The 17,073-nt window shown below is 52.2% G+C and overlaps 7 protein-coding genes; 2 read left to right on the plus strand and 5 right to left on the minus strand.

Annotated features, from left to right (window-relative positions):
• Positions 1 to 687: 687 nt before the first annotated feature.
• On the minus strand, positions 688 to 891 carry RCC_12244 (uncharacterized protein; the record flags this gene model as incomplete). XM_023765904.1 has 2 exons in its annotated part: positions 688 to 799; positions 851 to 891. The coding sequence occupies 2 exons, from the start codon at positions 889 to 891 to the stop codon at positions 688 to 690; spliced, it is 153 nt and encodes a 50-aa protein (XP_023621672.1).
• A 456-nt stretch (positions 892 to 1,347) lies between these two features.
• RCC_00730 (probable protein phosphatase PP1 regulatory subunit Sds22, putative) lies at positions 1,348 to 2,539 on the minus strand (the record flags this gene model as incomplete). XM_023765905.1 has 3 exons in its annotated part: positions 1,348 to 1,367; positions 1,422 to 2,268; positions 2,324 to 2,539. 3 exons carry the CDS (start codon positions 2,537 to 2,539, stop codon positions 1,348 to 1,350), a joined length of 1,083 nt encoding a protein of 360 aa, XP_023621673.1.
• Positions 2,540 to 3,514: 975 nt separating this feature from the next.
• On the plus strand, positions 3,515 to 5,618 carry RCC_00731 (related to multidrug resistant protein; the record flags this gene model as incomplete). XM_023765906.1 has 7 exons in its annotated part: positions 3,515 to 3,617; positions 3,670 to 3,859; positions 3,916 to 4,108; positions 4,156 to 4,416; positions 4,475 to 4,705; positions 4,762 to 5,360; positions 5,474 to 5,618. The coding sequence occupies 7 exons, from the start codon at positions 3,515 to 3,517 to the stop codon at positions 5,616 to 5,618; spliced, it is 1,722 nt and encodes a 573-aa protein (XP_023621674.1).
• Positions 5,619 to 6,432: 814 nt separating this feature from the next.
• On the minus strand, positions 6,433 to 8,046 carry RCC_00732 (uncharacterized protein; the record flags this gene model as incomplete). The annotated part of the gene is made up of 1 exon (XM_023765907.1): positions 6,433 to 8,046. One exon carries the CDS (start codon positions 8,044 to 8,046, stop codon positions 6,433 to 6,435), a length of 1,614 nt encoding a protein of 537 aa, XP_023621675.1.
• A 1,388-nt stretch (positions 8,047 to 9,434) lies between these two features.
• On the minus strand, positions 9,435 to 12,912 carry RCC_00733 (related to E3 ubiquitin protein ligase; the record flags this gene model as incomplete). XM_023765908.1 has 3 exons in its annotated part: positions 9,435 to 10,538; positions 10,606 to 12,810; positions 12,871 to 12,912. The coding sequence occupies 3 exons, from the start codon at positions 12,910 to 12,912 to the stop codon at positions 9,435 to 9,437; spliced, it is 3,351 nt and encodes a 1,116-aa protein (XP_023621676.1).
• Positions 12,913 to 13,260: 348 nt separating this feature from the next.
• Positions 13,261 to 14,842, plus strand: RCC_00734 (related to permease of the major facilitator superfamily; the record flags this gene model as incomplete). XM_023765909.1 has 3 exons in its annotated part: positions 13,261 to 13,314; positions 13,380 to 13,386; positions 13,455 to 14,842. The coding sequence occupies 3 exons, from the start codon at positions 13,261 to 13,263 to the stop codon at positions 14,840 to 14,842; spliced, it is 1,449 nt and encodes a 482-aa protein (XP_023621677.1).
• Positions 14,843 to 15,808: 966 nt separating this feature from the next.
• Positions 15,809 to 16,431, minus strand: RCC_00735 (uncharacterized protein; the record flags this gene model as incomplete). XM_023765910.1 has 4 exons in its annotated part: positions 15,809 to 15,900; positions 15,950 to 16,147; positions 16,207 to 16,342; positions 16,396 to 16,431. 4 exons carry the CDS (start codon positions 16,429 to 16,431, stop codon positions 15,809 to 15,811), a joined length of 462 nt encoding a protein of 153 aa, XP_023621678.1.
• Positions 16,432 to 17,073: the final 642 nt, after the last annotated feature.

Raw genomic sequence — 17,073 nt, forward strand, 5'->3', positions numbered from 1 at the left:
ATAGCTAGTTTAACTAGCCGGCTTTTATATAAATAGCCCGAAGGTTGCTTAGAAAATAGGCACTTTACTATATAGAGTCTACGGACCCCGAGCGCGACGTATACGACGCGCGCGCGCCTCTATTCCTAAAGCCCCCGAACTAAGGCTAGTTCGTATAGGGGGAAGGAGGTAATTATAAGGGCCGTATAAGAGCCCTTATAATAATAGGATTAATAGAGGTAGCTAGATTAACTAACCTTAGAGAAGGGAGTATAATATAACCCGACTACTTAGCGTAGGCTTAGCGTATGCATAACTCCTACGCATAGCGCACATTTAACCTATAAGAATTAGTCTTATCTCTAATCGAGTAATTACGGGTGTCTAATACATTGCTATATCTTTACCCTTATAGCTCTACCGTCCGTATATAGTTCTATACGTTGCTAAGTAGCTTCTAAGCTAGTTTAAAGTCCTCCGGTGTAAGAATAATCTCGCTATCTAGACGAAAGCACCTATCTTAAAGGAGGGTAATTTCGGATGCTATTATGCGTAGGTCTTAGTAGTATATATAAGTGTGCGTAGGTAGTATGCGTAGGAAGGATGCAAATCTTAGCACGGATTGTATTTGTTTAGAAAGATTTGTTTTAGTGTACGGACCACTGTAAACAATCGAGATCGGCAATTTCGGATAATACCCGAGTTGTTCTACATCCGGCTAGACGTTGGTGGAATACAGACCACCCGGTAGAGCACTTCACTACCCAGAAGGCCTTCCCAGAATTCGAGCGCTCGCGAGAGTGAGCTGACGGTAATGCCACTGACAGACCATTTAAGTAAACAACTTGCAAGCTGGGAGTCCAAGACTTACGTATGGGCGGCTCCATTGATGGTAAAGTCTCTGGTGGCCATGGCTAGGTTATGTACTTTCCGAGGAGGGCGTCTCTTTGCGTAACTTATGTACTTTCATCCTTCGCGGCTTGCTCACTAATGCGGGCGGCCTTACATCGGATTTGCCCGTGGCAGCATGATGCACGCGGCGTGGTGAGTTCCTAACAACATGGTCCAAGGAAGGGATTGGCTCGGATGTCTCGATGATCAGCAAGTTTGCGCAACGAGAGACAGAAAGCTAGCTGTGGAACGAAAGGAGAACAGGCGGATTAGAACGTGTCGCAACCGCAACGTTTTCAGTCGCATGACATGTGAATCGTGAAGGCTGCGCACCTGTCCACTGCCAGTCATGGTCACATAGGTACGTAATGCATAACTCTCGATACACTCATGATAACCGCCCACCCTGATGCTTACTGCACGCTGCAGCAGTATTCCACAACTCCAGTACGCCATGCACGGCCAAACGCCGTGCCGCTATGAAACTTTCACGTATGCTGTCAAGGTTAGCATTGCTCTGAATTGATGAGGATGACGGATGGTATGCTCACCAGCATCGATCTTAGAAACCTGGGGTAGAGCCAGGCGCACCTTGTTGCGATAGAGCACCGGGTTCTGTCGTTGGAGTGGATTGCCTTCAAAGTACACTTCTTCCAGCTGCTCCTTATCCTTGAGCGCACGCTCCACTTCCTGAAAGCTGTCGATCTTGCAGTGTGAAGCCCAAATGTTCTCCAGGTTCTTAAGATCTTCAAGACCCGCGAGTGTGGCGATAGGGTTGGTCTGGAAGTCCAGAATCTCCAATTTGGTGTTTTTCCGCAGAGGTTCCAGAGAGGTAACTTTGTTGTCGCTGAAGTAAAGTTCCGTGAGTTGTGGTATTGTCTCGATGCCGTCGAGAGAGGTCAGGCGGTTTGCTTGTATGCTCAAGGTACGCAAGTTGCAAAGGGTACCGAGACCCTTCAACTCCGTGATCTTGTTTTGTCCGAGCCACAAGCTTTCCAGCTTGACCAGCTTCTCCAAGCACTCGATTTCTCGTATCCGATTTGCGCCTAGTTCGAGGTATGTGAGGTTTGTGAGCTCTTCCAAGCCTTCAATCTTCGATATGCGATTCTGCACGAGGTACAGATGATCCAGCTTCGTCAGCGTCTCCAAGCGCTTGATGTGCTTCAGCTTGTTGTAGCTGAGATCCAGGCTAGTCAACTCAGTGAACTGCTCGAGACCTTCGATGTGCTTGATGAGGTTGTCATATAGCTCCAACTCTTCCAAAGTGGATCTGCAGGTGTCGGGGATCTCGATACGCTGAATCTGGTTCTGGCGGAGACATATTCGACGTAATTTCTTGAAGCGCTCTAGATGTAGAGCGGGCATGGACGACACACGCGAGTGCTGCACATCGATGTCCTGCAAGTGGTCAGTTTCGTTCGAACATGGAAACTCACTCCTGGTGTGCGCTCACCTCTACGTCGGGATCTTCCCCCTCAAGCAAGTCTTCGTCCGCTTCAATCTGTTGGACGGGCGGCGCATCCTCGTCGGAATACTCTGGATCGCTTAGCACTTCTGGATTCACGAGGGTGGCCTGTTTCTGCACTCGGAGCTTGCCATCCCAGCCCGCACTGTTGGTGGGGGTCCTGGATGCAGGTGCGGACACTGCCTCATCAATCGGATCTGTCATGGTCGATGCACGCCTGTGAAGCGACCAGAAACGTTTTGGATGAACATTTAGTGACATGGGAGCTCGGGCCAGCGACGGCGCCTCCCGTCGCCGCTTCATTCCTGGCACGACCTCTGACGTTCGTTTCACCCTTCTCGAGCTACAATCATCACCCTCTATTGATAAAAGTTCCGCTTGATGAGACCTGCCGTGGTCCACCTGCCTCTACATACTACTAAGGCTGACAAGGCTGATGAGATCGCGCCTCGCTCAATATGCCATTCATCCAAGACCAACCAGTGAGTCGGAGCATACGCTCACAGAGATATCTGTATGACCTTGATGATTGAGTCTCATTCGGCAGCCAAGACCTGTTCGAACCCTCGTCTTCAACTCATAAGCTACGCTACCAACCATATAGCTAGCGGTTCTCACGCGACCAGCTTGCATGTCATGACTTTGCAAGCTTTCTAAATGTCGATGAGCTCGATACTGATAGATACCCTTATGGATTTCTTCTGCTTTTGGACACCGGGTCGTTCCACTGGTTACTATCTATTGCATGGGAATTCCCTGGCCTTGCGAAACATGAGTGCCTGAGCTCACAGATATCGCAATCAGGTCAGCTAGCTCAACACGGCCCGCCCCTTTGAGGAGAAGCCTTAATGTGACTACACGAAGGCTTCCTAGAGGCCCCTCTTCGTCAGGAGTACCAGAAAAGTAGCAGAAAATGTGTGGCCTGCAGCGAGCTTTCCGTCATGACCTGCTGTCGATTTGCTATCTGCCGAGAGCTTGCCTTGAGTTCATCATCAAAGTATGACCGGTACCCTATCATCAAGCTTGTGCGTCAGCGTCGGCTCGACAGGTGGTCTGGACTGTCTGTAAGTCGTGTAGTGGATGCAATCATTTTCGATGAGGAATATTGTTACCACATCGCATTTCGCTATCTTCTATATCTGGCTTGTACATGCTGCACACGAGACTCTCTGACTGAACATGGATCGCAACCAATCCTCTGTCACTGAAAAGACGGACAATAGCAAGCACGAAACCGAGCATCTTGAGTATGTCGGGCAGCATGGAAAGCACATCGGCATAAGTATGTGAATACACCACCTCATTGATGATTTGCTGACGGACGAGCGCCAAAGGAACCGGCTCCCGTCCAACTCATCCTACCGAGGACAAAGAATGGGATCAGCCTGCTGATTGCAGCTATTTTGAGCGTGATTCAAACGACGGTCGACAGATCGTCGACTGGGACAGCCACGAAGACTCGGAAAATCCTTTCAATTGGTCTACCAAATACAAATGGATAGTAACGCTGACCACATGCTTCATGTATGTTTGCGATGTTTGAAAGCGTGCCATAGCGCAGACAACTAAATTCGCTCCAGTTCCATCTTACTCGGGCTCCCAGCAGKAGCATATGGTACCGCAGGATCACAGATGGCTCATATATGGCATATCAACGAAGACCGATTCCCTTTCATCAGCTTTGGCCTCGTTACCTGGAATGTGGGCGCAGCTGTTTTTCCTCTCGTATTTGTTCCCATGACCGRGACAGTGGGACGCATGCCCGGCTACTTCGTGAGTCTGCAACGCATTGATTGAGAGCACCTGCTGAGTTCATCCAGATCTCATACATTCTCTTCCTCATCTGGCTGATCCCTTGCGCCGTCTCACAAAACTTTGCAACGATTCTCGTCTCCCGCTTCTTCGCTGGGGGAGCGAGTTCTGTCGCAATCAATGTTGTTGGAGGAACGATCACCGATATCTGGAAAGGAGATCGGGCTCGCAGCTTGCCCATGTCAGTCTTCGCACTCTCCGGTGTCGTTGGGATAGCCCTTGGGCCTTTGATTGGTGGGGCTATTACGAGTGGCATAAATTGGAGATGGGTGAGTCGCATGCCTTTTCGTTGCACCAAATACCGGCTAACCTTGACTCCCCTCTCAGATCTATTGGATTCAGCTCATTGTGGACGCTGCTTTGCTTCCTGTCTTCTACATGATCCTGACGGAAACCCGCGGCGATGTGATTCTAGCGAGGCGAGCTGCGACAATGCGCAAATGTGGCCGCAACAACGCCTACGCCAGATCAGAGCTGGAGAAGGTCTCTATCCTGCAGAATATCAAAGTTTCTTTCATGCGTCCCACCAAAATGCTGGCCACGGAGTTTGTTGTCATAGTGAGTCGGGGGATCAATTTTGGGTGGATTATTTTGTGAGCTAATGTCACTCGTAGGCATTCACTCTATGGGTCAGCTTCGCCTGGGGTATTCTCTTCCTATTCCAGAGCAGTGTACCTATCGTCTTCGAAGCGGTGTACGGCTTCAATACCTTACAGGTGGTGCTGGTCCAGCTCGCACTCGTTGTGGGCGCCATCCTAGCAGCTTTGGCCAACCCGGTCCAAGACAAGCTCTATCTAAAATCTGCCAAACGTAACATGGAAAGACCTGGAAAGCCAATACCTGAAGCTAGACTGTACTTCGCGGTGCCTGGATCCATCATCTTCTCCGCGGGGATGTTCTGGTTCGGATGGGCTTCGATTGACAGTCTGCACTGGATTGTTCCGACTCTTGGCCTGGGATGCGTCGGTATCGGCGTTTACAGCATCTATCTCGCGGTCGTCAATTTCCTCGCCGATGCTTACGAAAAGTATGCAGGGTCGGCGTTGAGCGCTGCGAGTATGGGACGCAATGTGTTCGGTGCATTCCTTCCTCTAGCGACGCCTGCGCTGTACAAGAACGTGGGATTTCAGTGGGCCTCAAGTCTCATAGGCTTGGTTGGCCTCGCACTCAGTGTCGTGCCGGTGATTCTGTTGATCAAGGGCGAAAGTATCCGGTAAGGCAACATGTGTGTCTAAAGCTCGAGGATGGTCGCTTTGGTCATTCATAGAGAGGTCTCGAACCGAAAGCACGTCCGCTGACTACCTTGGCTGACTTTTATATCTCCAGAGCGAAGTCACCTTTTATGCTGGAGGCCAGCTATGACGAGGAAGAGTCCGACGAGCGACGCGAAAGTCTTGCTGTGAGACACACTGCCGAAAGAAGCGCGGCCTCCACAATGCCTTGGAGCCACGTGAGGACGATACACGATTAGTCAATCTTTCCTCCAGGGAATCTTTTGATACTCGGAGAGTATCGATCGACATGTACAAGAAACATGCGGTCATGGTCGGATTGTGTCGTTTCGAGGTTTATTTGAAATGCTCGAGGGAGATTGTGTGCTAGGGTTAGGGTTGGGGTAGTATGGCATGGCGATATTTCCACTTTTGTACATCAGTAAGACGCAGACATGTGGCTTGGACATGCTACAGGACCTGTGGAATTCCTGTTATCGAGGCCGCTAGTGTTATTAAATGAAGTAGAGACCACGAGAGTGGAAAACAGCATTGAGGGCAAATCGAGGAGAAATGTAGCTGCAAGATGGATAGAATATTCCTTCACCACGGGACATTCGTTGAACGTGCATTATTCTTATCGTTCGTTGCGCCCGTAAAGTAGTCGTCTTATAGCTGGGCTAACTATCCGAAGGCCATATATAAATGCCCGAGCGAACCAGCACAATACACGGCCTTCATCTATCGCAAACGCTTGATGGTACAACGACGAGACCTCAAGCCCACGTTTGACCAAGCGGCCGTGCCTTTGCAAGGTAACGAACGCTCTTAAAGTTTGGGCTGCCAACAAGCACCTTGTAGATGTGGTTGCTAGGAGGCGTGGATAAGCCGGGCGGATGCAGCTCTATACCAAAGACTCAATCTTCATACCAGTGACGGAAAAACAAACCTTGAGACCGCTGAGCTGCACATCAAAACAAGCCACAAAAACGCACGCGAAAACGCTGTTGACATGTTCATTTCAGCAATTGTTGAGTAGGTAAGCTAATAGGTATACCATCAGCAACAACACCCTCAGGAGCGAACCACTGGTTGCTCGCAAGTCTTGCTCCCAGCTCGTGCCCTCATATGCTGTGCATTACGAGCCATGAAAGACTCTCCCAGCGAACCCGAGGTGAATGATCGTTTGGGCCGATCATAAGAAGAGCCATAGACTTCATTCACGACAGCACTATACTCTGCTCGGTTGTAATTGGCACCTGCGTAAATGGGATCCATCGCAACCGATGGTCTTCGGAAGCCAGGTTGAGTAGGTTGCTGCGAAGCGACTGCTGATCCCGGTATGAACTCCACGGCAAGCTCTTCTTCAGGTTCAGCTTCTGACGACAAGTCCGCGCCGGTTTCATTAGAACCGTCTTGAGAAACCTCCCGGTGAACACGGCCGGTGATAGTATCTTCACTTTCGGAGAGATGTTCGACCTCCGGGCCGCTGGTTGATAGCATATCTTCTTCTTCTTCTAAATCGAATAGATCGCCGTCTGGGTCAATAGTGACTGGTGGCCGTGCTGGCGGCCGTGACAGGGGTGAGCTTGGCGCCATTGAAGTCTTTGCAATGGGTGCAGAAGAAGCTGCAGACTGCCGTTGCCCATTCGTATTGGGAGGCAAGAAAGTGGATTCAACAGGCAAGCTGGCAGACACCTGAGGTGACGTGGTTCGCACGTCAACAACTTCCTTTGTTCCATTTCCATTGGCTATCTTTTCATCAATGGATTGCTCGTAATCGGTCTCTGCTGGTTGTGACCGCCTCCGCGAGTGCGAAGGTGTGCGATTGTTGTTCAGCAGCGACGTCGGAACACTATCCGAAGGCTTCACAATCGAATCCCCAACGGCCAGGGAGACCCGTTTTCGTCTCGATTTTGATGTTTGCGTGGGCGATTTCAAGGCAGAAGTGAGCTTTCCATCTGCGGATGAGCCTGATGATGATGTTCGATGGGTGAGCTGCAGCTGTACAGGCCTCTTCGACTTGGCCTGGTCTGAGTAGTCGGAGTGAGCCCGAATGACAGTCGGCTGCTCGATTGCTTTGCTCTGGCCAGCAGGAGGCGCCGATTCAGCACGCTCCGGCACTTCCCTGGTCTTTGGGGAAGTTGATGGTGATGGTGACGATGCCTTGGTCTCCAGAGCGGGCAGGAAAGCTGGCGTGAAGACACCYACAAACTCCTTATCCCGTTCGATACTGGCCCGCCGATCGATCAAACCTGCGGCCGACTTGGCCTCTAACCTCGGAGAGCCATCGGCATCCACCAAAGCGACCGAGAGCGGCTGCCCAATGTGCTCCTGGTTCACACCCGCTGCTAGCAATGCATCCACCACGGACTGCTGCTGCTGCTGCTGTTGGGGGGCACGCGGTTGGGCAGCTGGCGCGCCATTGCTCGTTGACCCCAGCGATGGCCGCGTACTCTTACCGCTCCCCTCTTGATTCTGCTCCTGCTTATACTGCTGCTGAAGCTCCCTCTCAAATGTCTTGAAATCGCGCTCCTTGGAGGCGATGTATTTGTGGATCGACTCGTCCAGCTGTTTTCGTTTCTGCTCCAGCAACTCCAGATATTCGTCTGGTAGTCCGGCATCGGCGCGAACTCTGCGAAAGGCCTGTCTTCGAGTACCGCCGTCGCGCGATGTCCTGTCGGCCATTCGGAGGGAACGGGGCCCAGCGCCGTGCGGCCCCAAGGACCTTGTGTCTGTCAGGAACGATGGGTCCGAAGGGTCATTGAATTGGACGATCACGTCCCGGGGAGTGCGATGGTGGCAATCGCGACAGCGCACAGCGGGCGCGCGGCGTCATTCCGTGGGAGCAGCAGTTACTTATCTTACGATGATAAGATGCACGATCTCTTGCAGCAGGGAGGGAGGTGAGGTAGGTCGTCGGGGTTGGGGGAGAGGAAAAAGCAGCGGGACAGCGCCTCTTTCTCGCAACACCGAGCAACACCGACCGAGTAGCTTAACTTACAGAGAGAGCGGTAGGCACAGAATGATCATGTGGCCCGGCAGTGATTGACGATGCTAGCTAGGCCCGGGCTCGCGATATGGTAAGCTCGGGTTTGATTGGACGCATGACCTTTCTACACACGCCTTGGTCGCGGAATTGACTGACTGGCTGGCCGTCTAGGCAGGGCAGGGCACAGGGCTGGGCCCGGTGACTGTCTGAGATTCGAAGAAATGATGATGAGTGCCGGCAGTCGGCAGTGATGGCGATCACTACTTAGGTGGCCTGCCAATGCGGTGCCGCGAGGGGTGCCTTTCAGAAGCATAGAATTACCTAACCACCGTACGTACGATCAAGCATCTATGGCACCCCCCAGATCCCATGGTCGTTCAGAGACAAACTTACAGTAACTACAGGTGAGAGAATGGCGCCACTTGCCAATGGCCGCTTCCAGCCAATGTGCGGGGGGAAGGAAAGCGGCCGTCTGATTCATGTCTCTGCAGTATTATTGATCACAGGATCCGTGGCTTTTCATGTGCCATCGGCCGTCACACCGACAAGACGGGGATTCGCAAGCTCAATCCAGCTCCCCGGCGTCGAGTCCTGCACGCAAGCGGTCTGACATCTCTTGGCGGGTTGGATCGAGAAGATCTGCATGTTGAGAAGCTGATGTTGAAGGTGAACGACAAGTCAATGATATATGTTCTGGTAAACGACAAGTCAATGATATAGATGTGCTAGTGAACGACAAGTCAATAATATGCCTGTGCTAGTAAACGACAAGTCAATAATATGCATGTGCTGGTAAACGACAAGTCAATGATATACATGTGTTGGTAAACGACAACTTAATGATATGCATGTGCTGGTCAGGGTGGGCAACGTTCAATGCAACGAAGGTAGCAGTCCCAAGCTCTTCTTTACACATTGCGTGCTGAAGGCGGACTAAGAGTAGGAATGACGAACAGCCTTGAGATATCATCATGCCGTTTCCTTCATACAATGTCATGAATCCATGGCTCCAGAAAGCCTAATCTATCTATACCACTGTCCAACTCCTCGCTAAACGACGCCCCACGCTATGCTAACCCCCTCCTCAAGAAAGGTCAAACCCGGCTCCGCTATTGATAGCTGCGAGCAACTTCTCCCTCAAAATGGCCTCGCTGGAATACATGGGCAGCTTCAACAGGTTCACACACGTGCTTGTGGTAGGGAAGCGGTTCTCATCCCTTCCACTGTCCCGAATACTGAACCTGGGGTTCAGCTGACTAAATCCCAGCAGTGGGCCTCTCGGTGTCGACGTAACAAACTTGAGCACTTTCCTCCTGTCCTCATCTGGGAAACTGTGCATAACATCCCAGAACATCTGAACGCTCGGATGCTCGAGCCCGTCGTCGCCAATAACATATGTTCCGCCGTACAGGGTGTTCCGCCGTAGATCCTCGACATCGATTCCGGCAGACGCACCACCAATAAGAGTCTGCAGTTCGGACTGATTGAACATGGACAGCCAGGAAGGTTGAATCATATCGCTCAAGCCGCGCAGGAAAGCACGCGATTGCCGCATCGACTGCGCCTGGAGCCGGTATGAGCTCAGCTTACTTATATACGCCAGACGGTTCTCGTTRGTCACGGCAATGTCGGCACCGTTGGGGACCAGATTCGTCTCGATGATGCGCTTGTTCTTATCGGAGCCGACCTCGTCGTTGACGCTAAAGGTCATGCCCAGGTCTTCGGCATTCTCCGCATGTTTGACTTGAAGCAGGCCTTTGTAAAGCYCTTCGTCCAACTCGCGCAGGTCATTGATGTTGGGGCGGTAATGAGATTCTGATGGCGCGCTTCCAGATCCACCCGTAAGAGCCCACTTCTTGAGAAAGAAGCCCGCAAAGGAGACATCCACCAGGATACCCTCGTAGAGACATTTGCCGATAATTCGACCGAGGAACTCGTACTGCTTGTAGAGCTCGCGTAGCTCTTCCCGCACTTTCGTTGAGTCCTCTTTGTAGCCCTTCTCCAAGCATCGGATCTTGATGTTTTCAAATGCAGTAGGATTGGGATGGAGCAGGTGCTGCTCGTTTTCCACAAAAAATTGCTCCTTGTGATCCGCCTTGGGATCAAATGCTTGGCTTATAACGCTCGTCAAGAACTCCTTGGTCACGCCGCCGCCGTCGATTCCGGCTTCAGGCATGTCCCATTGATCCTGGGCAAAGTTAGAATCTCATGTCGATTAATGTGTGCATCTTGCACAACCGCAAGTGATGACATACCATAAACGTGATCTGAATCGGCTCTTTCAGATCCGCGCCAAGATCGTAGAACTGTTCGWACGCATCGATGAACTCATCACCTCTCTTGATCTTCGCATGATGTCGAGAGAGAGCATCCCTCGATTGTCCTCCGTTGTGTGGCTGAAACATCATGTTTTGTCGCCAGATGTCTGGGTCAACATGTCCATTTCGTCTCCTCTCCTGGTCGTGGCGGACAAATTGGCGGAAAATCTGCACCCGGGTGTGAAAAGGGATGAAGAAGGGCATGTTTTGCAGAATCTCGAGTCGCGGCGCCACGGACTCCAGGTATCGCTTACGGCTGGCCTTGCGCTGAGCACGCGCTCTAGCTTCCTGAGACCGTAAAACGCGCGCTCGGGCGTACCCACCTCCACCAAGGCGTCCCAGATCTTCGGCGGGCTCCAGATCATCGTCGGATTCTTCATCTTTGTCTTCATCATCCTGCTCACGGACCTGATTTCGTGATTCCTCCTCTGCGACCACTCCAGGTATGAACATGGTCATGTCGAATCGATCGGTCATCAGCCAGTGGTCCGGTAGTAGGAACTTTCGACGAGAATCTCTTTCGTAAATGGCTCGCAGAAGTCCTGTCACCAAGCCCTTTAGATAGTCAATCGTCAAACCCGGAAGTCCGGCGACAGTCAAGGACTTGGTCTCCATAGCTGCCGCACGTTCAATCTGTGGTTTGAATCGACGGCTCGCAGATGGTACTTCGTCTCGTCGGGGTGTCGCGGATTCGTTCAGCTCAGCAGCGTCGTAGTACAAGGTGAAGCCAAGGTTCTTGAGAAAGGTGACCAACTGGCCGACGTCAGGAATCGGAACGGCGCTGTTCCTTTTCCGAACCGGACTGTTACCCATGAACTCTTCATCGTCCATGATCTTCAGGTCGAAAGTGAACATCTCCAGGAAGACCAATACTATTGTCCAATCGTCCTTTTGTTGCTGCGTTGGGTGAGCAGTCTTGAGGAGCGAAACGACACCCCGAGAGGTACTCCATATTTCGCCGAATATACTAGATTTCTTCGCTGCTTTCCAGAGAAACTGAGTGGGGGTGACAGAATCTGAACTGGTGGGTCCCAAATGCAGCCACATCCGAATGTCGTCTGCTTTACTGGGGAAGCATCGCAGTAAAGTAAGAGCGTAGCCGGCGAGGACTTGAGCATCCGTGCTGCCGCCCATATCGTCTTGATGCCCGGCGAGTAGGTTCTGAATGGAGTGTTTGTCAAGAAGAGAAATGATTTGTCCGTGTAAAAAGGTGTTTAATGGAGCGCCGGCAATCTTCAACAGGACGTCCTGATCATAGGACTCGTTGTCCATATCAAGGACGCGGCCCTCGAAATCAACTTCATCTGCCAAAGGTCCAAGAAGGCGGGCGACCGCATCAGTGAACTGCAGACTGGTGCTCCGTCCCATCAAGAATATCATGTTTCCTAGAAGCCACAGCCGCTGGCGCGGCTCCACGACCTCCTGCCCACTTCCAAATCCAGCGACTGCCCGTGACAGCATCTCAGGCTCCACCGCGGCCCGCAGCAACTGGAGCGTCTCAACATCTAGTGGCCGAGCGAGTAGGATTACAAGTCCGGTATAAGCCTCCATCGAATGCTTCAACGGAGCCAGTAGTGCGCCTTGCAGCTGTTCTTCGGGCAGTCCGGGGGTAGAAACGAGGGCATCGTAGTACTGAATGGCCTGGGCGGTGGTGAATGTTGACTGTCTGGCGGCGAATGCGAGTATTCCCAACACTTCCCGGTCCGAGGCCTGATCCCGGGCCTTGCTAGTCTTCAAGGCGATGATGCAGGCAGTCTGAAGCTTTGCATACGCAGCGGGCCACTGTCCTCCAGTGCAGGGCACAGGGTCGCTAGTGGTGATTTGTCGCGAGCCATACCATCTCAGCCGTGCTACATCGCCCGAATCCCTCTGTGGACTATAGAACAGCAGTAGCCGCCGTAGCTGGCGGAGGGAGTCTTCTGAGGTGGCGTATGGCCCGCTGGCCTGTTCCTGATGATCCCACAGCTCTCTCCATGCGCCGAATAGTCTCTGTCGTGCACAATGCCCGCGCCAAATCTGCTGGATTCTAGCGGCAGCCTGGATACGCTCTCGTTGTTGCTGACGTTGGATTCGCTCCTGTTGAGCGGAGGCGACGGCGTTGGAAGATGCGAAGGGATTGGAGGGGCGACCGGAGAGGTTGACCTTGTGAAGCAAGAGTGTCAGTAGACTGGAATGGAGCATCCATCACCTCACCCAGCATACCTGTCGCTTCGGCCTCGATTTGCCGGTGAAGGTCTGATGCATGTCCAGAGGTGAAGTGGTTGTCCGCCGCCAGCCCGCAGTCTTGTCTTGTGCGATTCAAGGTTGGAGGTCCACTCGTTTACGCAGGTGAATGAACCCTAGAGAGCTAGCGCGAGACTAGGCTGGCGCCAGAAATGGAAGCACGGCCTAAGAATCCCCGGATCGACAAGCGACGCGACTCCGAGGTGCTAACTCAAGGTAGATGTCCCAAGTCCGACCCGGARCGGCAGCTCTTTGTTCAGGGCCCTCCTTGCAGCTTACTTCGCATCGGGATGCGCGTGCTCCGGACACTGTTATTTAGTCGTTGCTGCAGAGCGCACAACGGGAGCTATTCCATTGACCAACGCAACGATGGCTGCACCAGGTAGCAGTCGAGGACACGATCTGGTGCGCTTCCACTCATCCGTACGCATTTATACGACTCCGACTCCTTCCCGTTTGCCAAATTGCTAACCAACATCTTTTATAAGGGTACATGTACGTCTGATGGAAGGAACAACCATATGTGTTTGACACAGTCACTGATTATACCCTTCTATGTGCAGCATCAACATATAAGACAGACCATGGAGCGAAGCGAACCGACGGCGCCGAGAGTGATTCCAGCAATGCAACGGATTCTGCGTTGATCAACCATGGGGTGGTGGATGATGACGACTATGTCCACGCTCCTGTATACCGCGTCTACAAACGCCGGTTCATTGGTCTTGCCCAGCTCATCCTGCTCAACCTGATCATTTCATGGGACTGGCTTACGTTTGCTGCCGTCTCCAAGACATCGGCCGAGTTCTTTCGCGTCAGTGAAACGACCATCGTCTGGCTGAGCACAGCATTCCTCTTTGCCTTTGCTGTTAGCGCACCCCTGACCATCTGGGTGCTCAATCGGCATGGACCCAAGGCCAGCATTATCATTGCAAGTGGCCTGGTGCTTGCCGGTAACTGGGTGCGATACGCGGGAACTATTGCTGGCTCAGAATACTTTGCAGTCGTCATTCTCGGTCAGGTCCTCATCGGTTGTGCACAACCTTTTGTGCTTGCTGCTCCAACGCGATATAGTAATCTTTGGTTCAGTGACTCTGGAAGAGTGTCTGCAACTGCGGTCGCTTCGTTGGCCAACCCGTTGGGCGGCGCCATCGGACAACTCGTTGGACCATTCTGGGCGACTGGAGCCTCTGGCATCCCGARCTTGGTTCTTTACACTGCCATACTTTCGTCAGCTGCGGCACTGCCAGCGCCGTTCATCCCCTCGAAGCCTCGTACACCACCTTCAGCCACAGCAGCCTCCGAGACCATTGATCTTCGGAAAAGTTTACACTTACTGCTCGCGAACGGCTCTTTCGTCCTATGCCTCATTCCGTTCTCGGTGTATGTTGCCTGCTTCAGCGCAGTCTCCAGCCTTCTAAATCCCATCCTCACTCCTTACGGCTTCTCCGAGGACAACGCTGGCATAGCGGGCGGACTCCTCATTCTAGTGGGCCTGGTGTGCTCTGCCGTCGTGTCGCCCATCATAGATCGCACAAAAGCATATCTGGTTGCTCTCAAAGTCCTGGTACCAATTATCGCTCTATGCTTCATAGCGCTAATCTGGATGCCATGGACTAGGACCGTGATAGGCCCCTACATTGTCTGTGGTCTACTAGGAGCCTCATCGTTCAGCTTACTCCCCATGGCATTGGAGCTACTATCGATTATCACGATGCCTGTATCACCTGAAGTGTCGAGCGTCATAGCCTGGACGGGCGGGCAGGTGTTGGGCGCAGTCTTGATCATTGCCATGCAGGCTCTGCAGGCTTCCAAGGGGGATGATCCTCCAGAAAACATGGACAACGCCTTGATTTTTCTGGCGGGCGTTGCCTGGGTCGCGGTACCCTTCGCAATGCTTCTCGGTGTCTGGAAATTCAGGAAGATTCACATACCGGGCGCGAAGGAATGAGAGATACCCACGGGGATTTCACATGTCCGTCCACGGATGTGCGGCCTCGATTCACACAGGCATGCCGCTGTCCCGGCCGTGACGACTGCGATGTCCCGTCTCGCGGCTGTCTGCATGATCATGTAAGCTGCGCACCACCCACGACCGTCACACCACGGGGACGCAGCAGRGCTACCATGCTCTTTGTCTCCGAGACAGAGGACCAGCACAACCGTTTTGGGGAGCATCTCGAAATGTCCACGGTCGTTGGCAGGAAACTGGCCCTTTGTCGATAAGGATACATGTATCGATCAAAAAGCTTCTCGATGTCTACTCAGACGGCATCGATAACAAATTTGCACAAGGCGGGCTCAGTGTACTGCCCAAAGCTGCTACTCCCAGCAATCTCGAAGTTGCTACCGAATTCAATGCCCGCGGTCCTCAAATTAAATCTCTCCCATGGGGATTCGATCCGGAACTAGGGAAAGAGGGATCAAGGGAAAGGGTTCCACGGCATAGTTTTGACTGKTTGCTTACCACGTGGGAAACAAGGAAGGATTCGATACAGATTGTAACCTATCCAGTTAGAAGGACAAACAATGATTTTAGAATGACATATATAGCGGGCATAACCCATCGATAGAAYAATACACATCCCCTTCCTTCCAAAAACTCTTTTTCTGAACTTCACCTGAAACTCGCCAGAAACCAGGAATGCTTCCGAGCCGACAATCAACAGAAGATCGATGCCGCTATGAAGGAGCATGGTTAAAGAGTGACCAGGTCGACGGCGCTTAAGAACCAGAAAGTCATCTCGATGAATCGGATTAACATTCGATGAGCTGATCTCCGTCGCCTTGTGTTGGCTCTCGATCGCCAGAATTACCATTACAAAAGTCTRAAAGAGGAAGAGGTAGAGGACCATTGCTGCCCAAATCGTCTCTCACTCAGTCTTGAACGCTCTTGACATCTTAAACACCCAGAGCTCTACAGGCTGTTGCGGAGTGCGTTGCCACTCTTGATGAAGAAGGAAAATATGATTCCGATACCGCTCAAGAACGCCACGGATCTGGCATTGGCTGCAGATGTGTTAGACTACAATTCCCATTGAACGATAGAGATACTGACCAACGCCTTCGGTAGTGCCCGTGATGTAGAGAGCGTTGTACACCACACGGCTGGCAAGATAGCCTCCGCTGAGAGCGTTCAGCGTCCAGTTGTCGAGCTTCGCAACGTTGCCAATCACAACCGCCGCGGCGAATAGGCCGAGATTTTCGAAACCATTCTGCTGAGCTCCCTCGGCGCGGATGATCGTTTGCTTGGTAGCTGAGGATGTCGTCAGCGAGAACACACGCAGCTGTGACCGCGAGATGGGGAGCGTTTACCTTTGTCGATGGTCTGGTCGCCCTCGACCTCCCGCGTATAGGTACGCGGGTTTCTGTTGTCAAGTTTTCCGAGAGAGGCGGCGTAGAAGTGTGGTGCAATGCTCAACACCCAAGCGGCCGGGATGGTGTAGAGGGACTGTTTCGTGAGTTAGCCACGAGGCTCGGAAAAGTTTGGAGCTAGATGCTTACGAAGTTGCGAGTGAGGTCAAATGCTGAGGCGGCCATTGCGATGATTTGTAGTGTTGATGAATTGATGGAGTGGGAGTGAGTGGTTGATGAGAGTGGATGAGGAGATGTCTTTGTGCAATGTCTGTAGATCTGCACTGCAGTGGACTAGCTGGAATGACGTGTTTGCCGGATTGCACGGCTTCGCTACCATAGGAAGAGAACAACGAGAAGGAGATGTAAAACACAGGAACCGGAGAGCATAAACTTAGTCTGGCAGATCGAAGGTCCGCAAGTTCGAGCAATGGGAACGAGCACGTCGTCTCACGATTTCGAGCTCCAGTCCACGTAGGTGGCGAACAATGGCAGCCGCTCACGCCAAGTTGCAGAGGCAAGTGATACATCTGGAATGTGGAGAGCCAGTGTTCAGTCCCGTCGCCCGACGAGGAGCTGTTTGATGCTCCGAGATGGAAAGGGCGATCGAATGGAACAAAAGCCAAGCAAGCCGGGAAGAATGGACAAGGTGTATGCGAAAAAGTTAGTACTCGTTGTCCTACAACAATGTCCCGGTTTAGTCTTGTGCTTTGCTCGTGACCTTACGCGCCTCGACACAAGTCCACCTTTGCGTCTGAGCCTGGTATTGATCGAATGAAAGTGGTCCAGATCCATTGAGTGGAGAAAATGTACTCTCTATCTACCACA

This window comes from Ramularia collo-cygni, assembly GCF_900074925.1.
Source record: "Ramularia collo-cygni strain URUG2 genome assembly, contig: RCC_scaffold01, whole genome shotgun sequence".
NCBI classification, from domain to species: domain Eukaryota; kingdom Fungi; phylum Ascomycota; class Dothideomycetes; order Mycosphaerellales; family Mycosphaerellaceae; genus Ramularia; species Ramularia collo-cygni.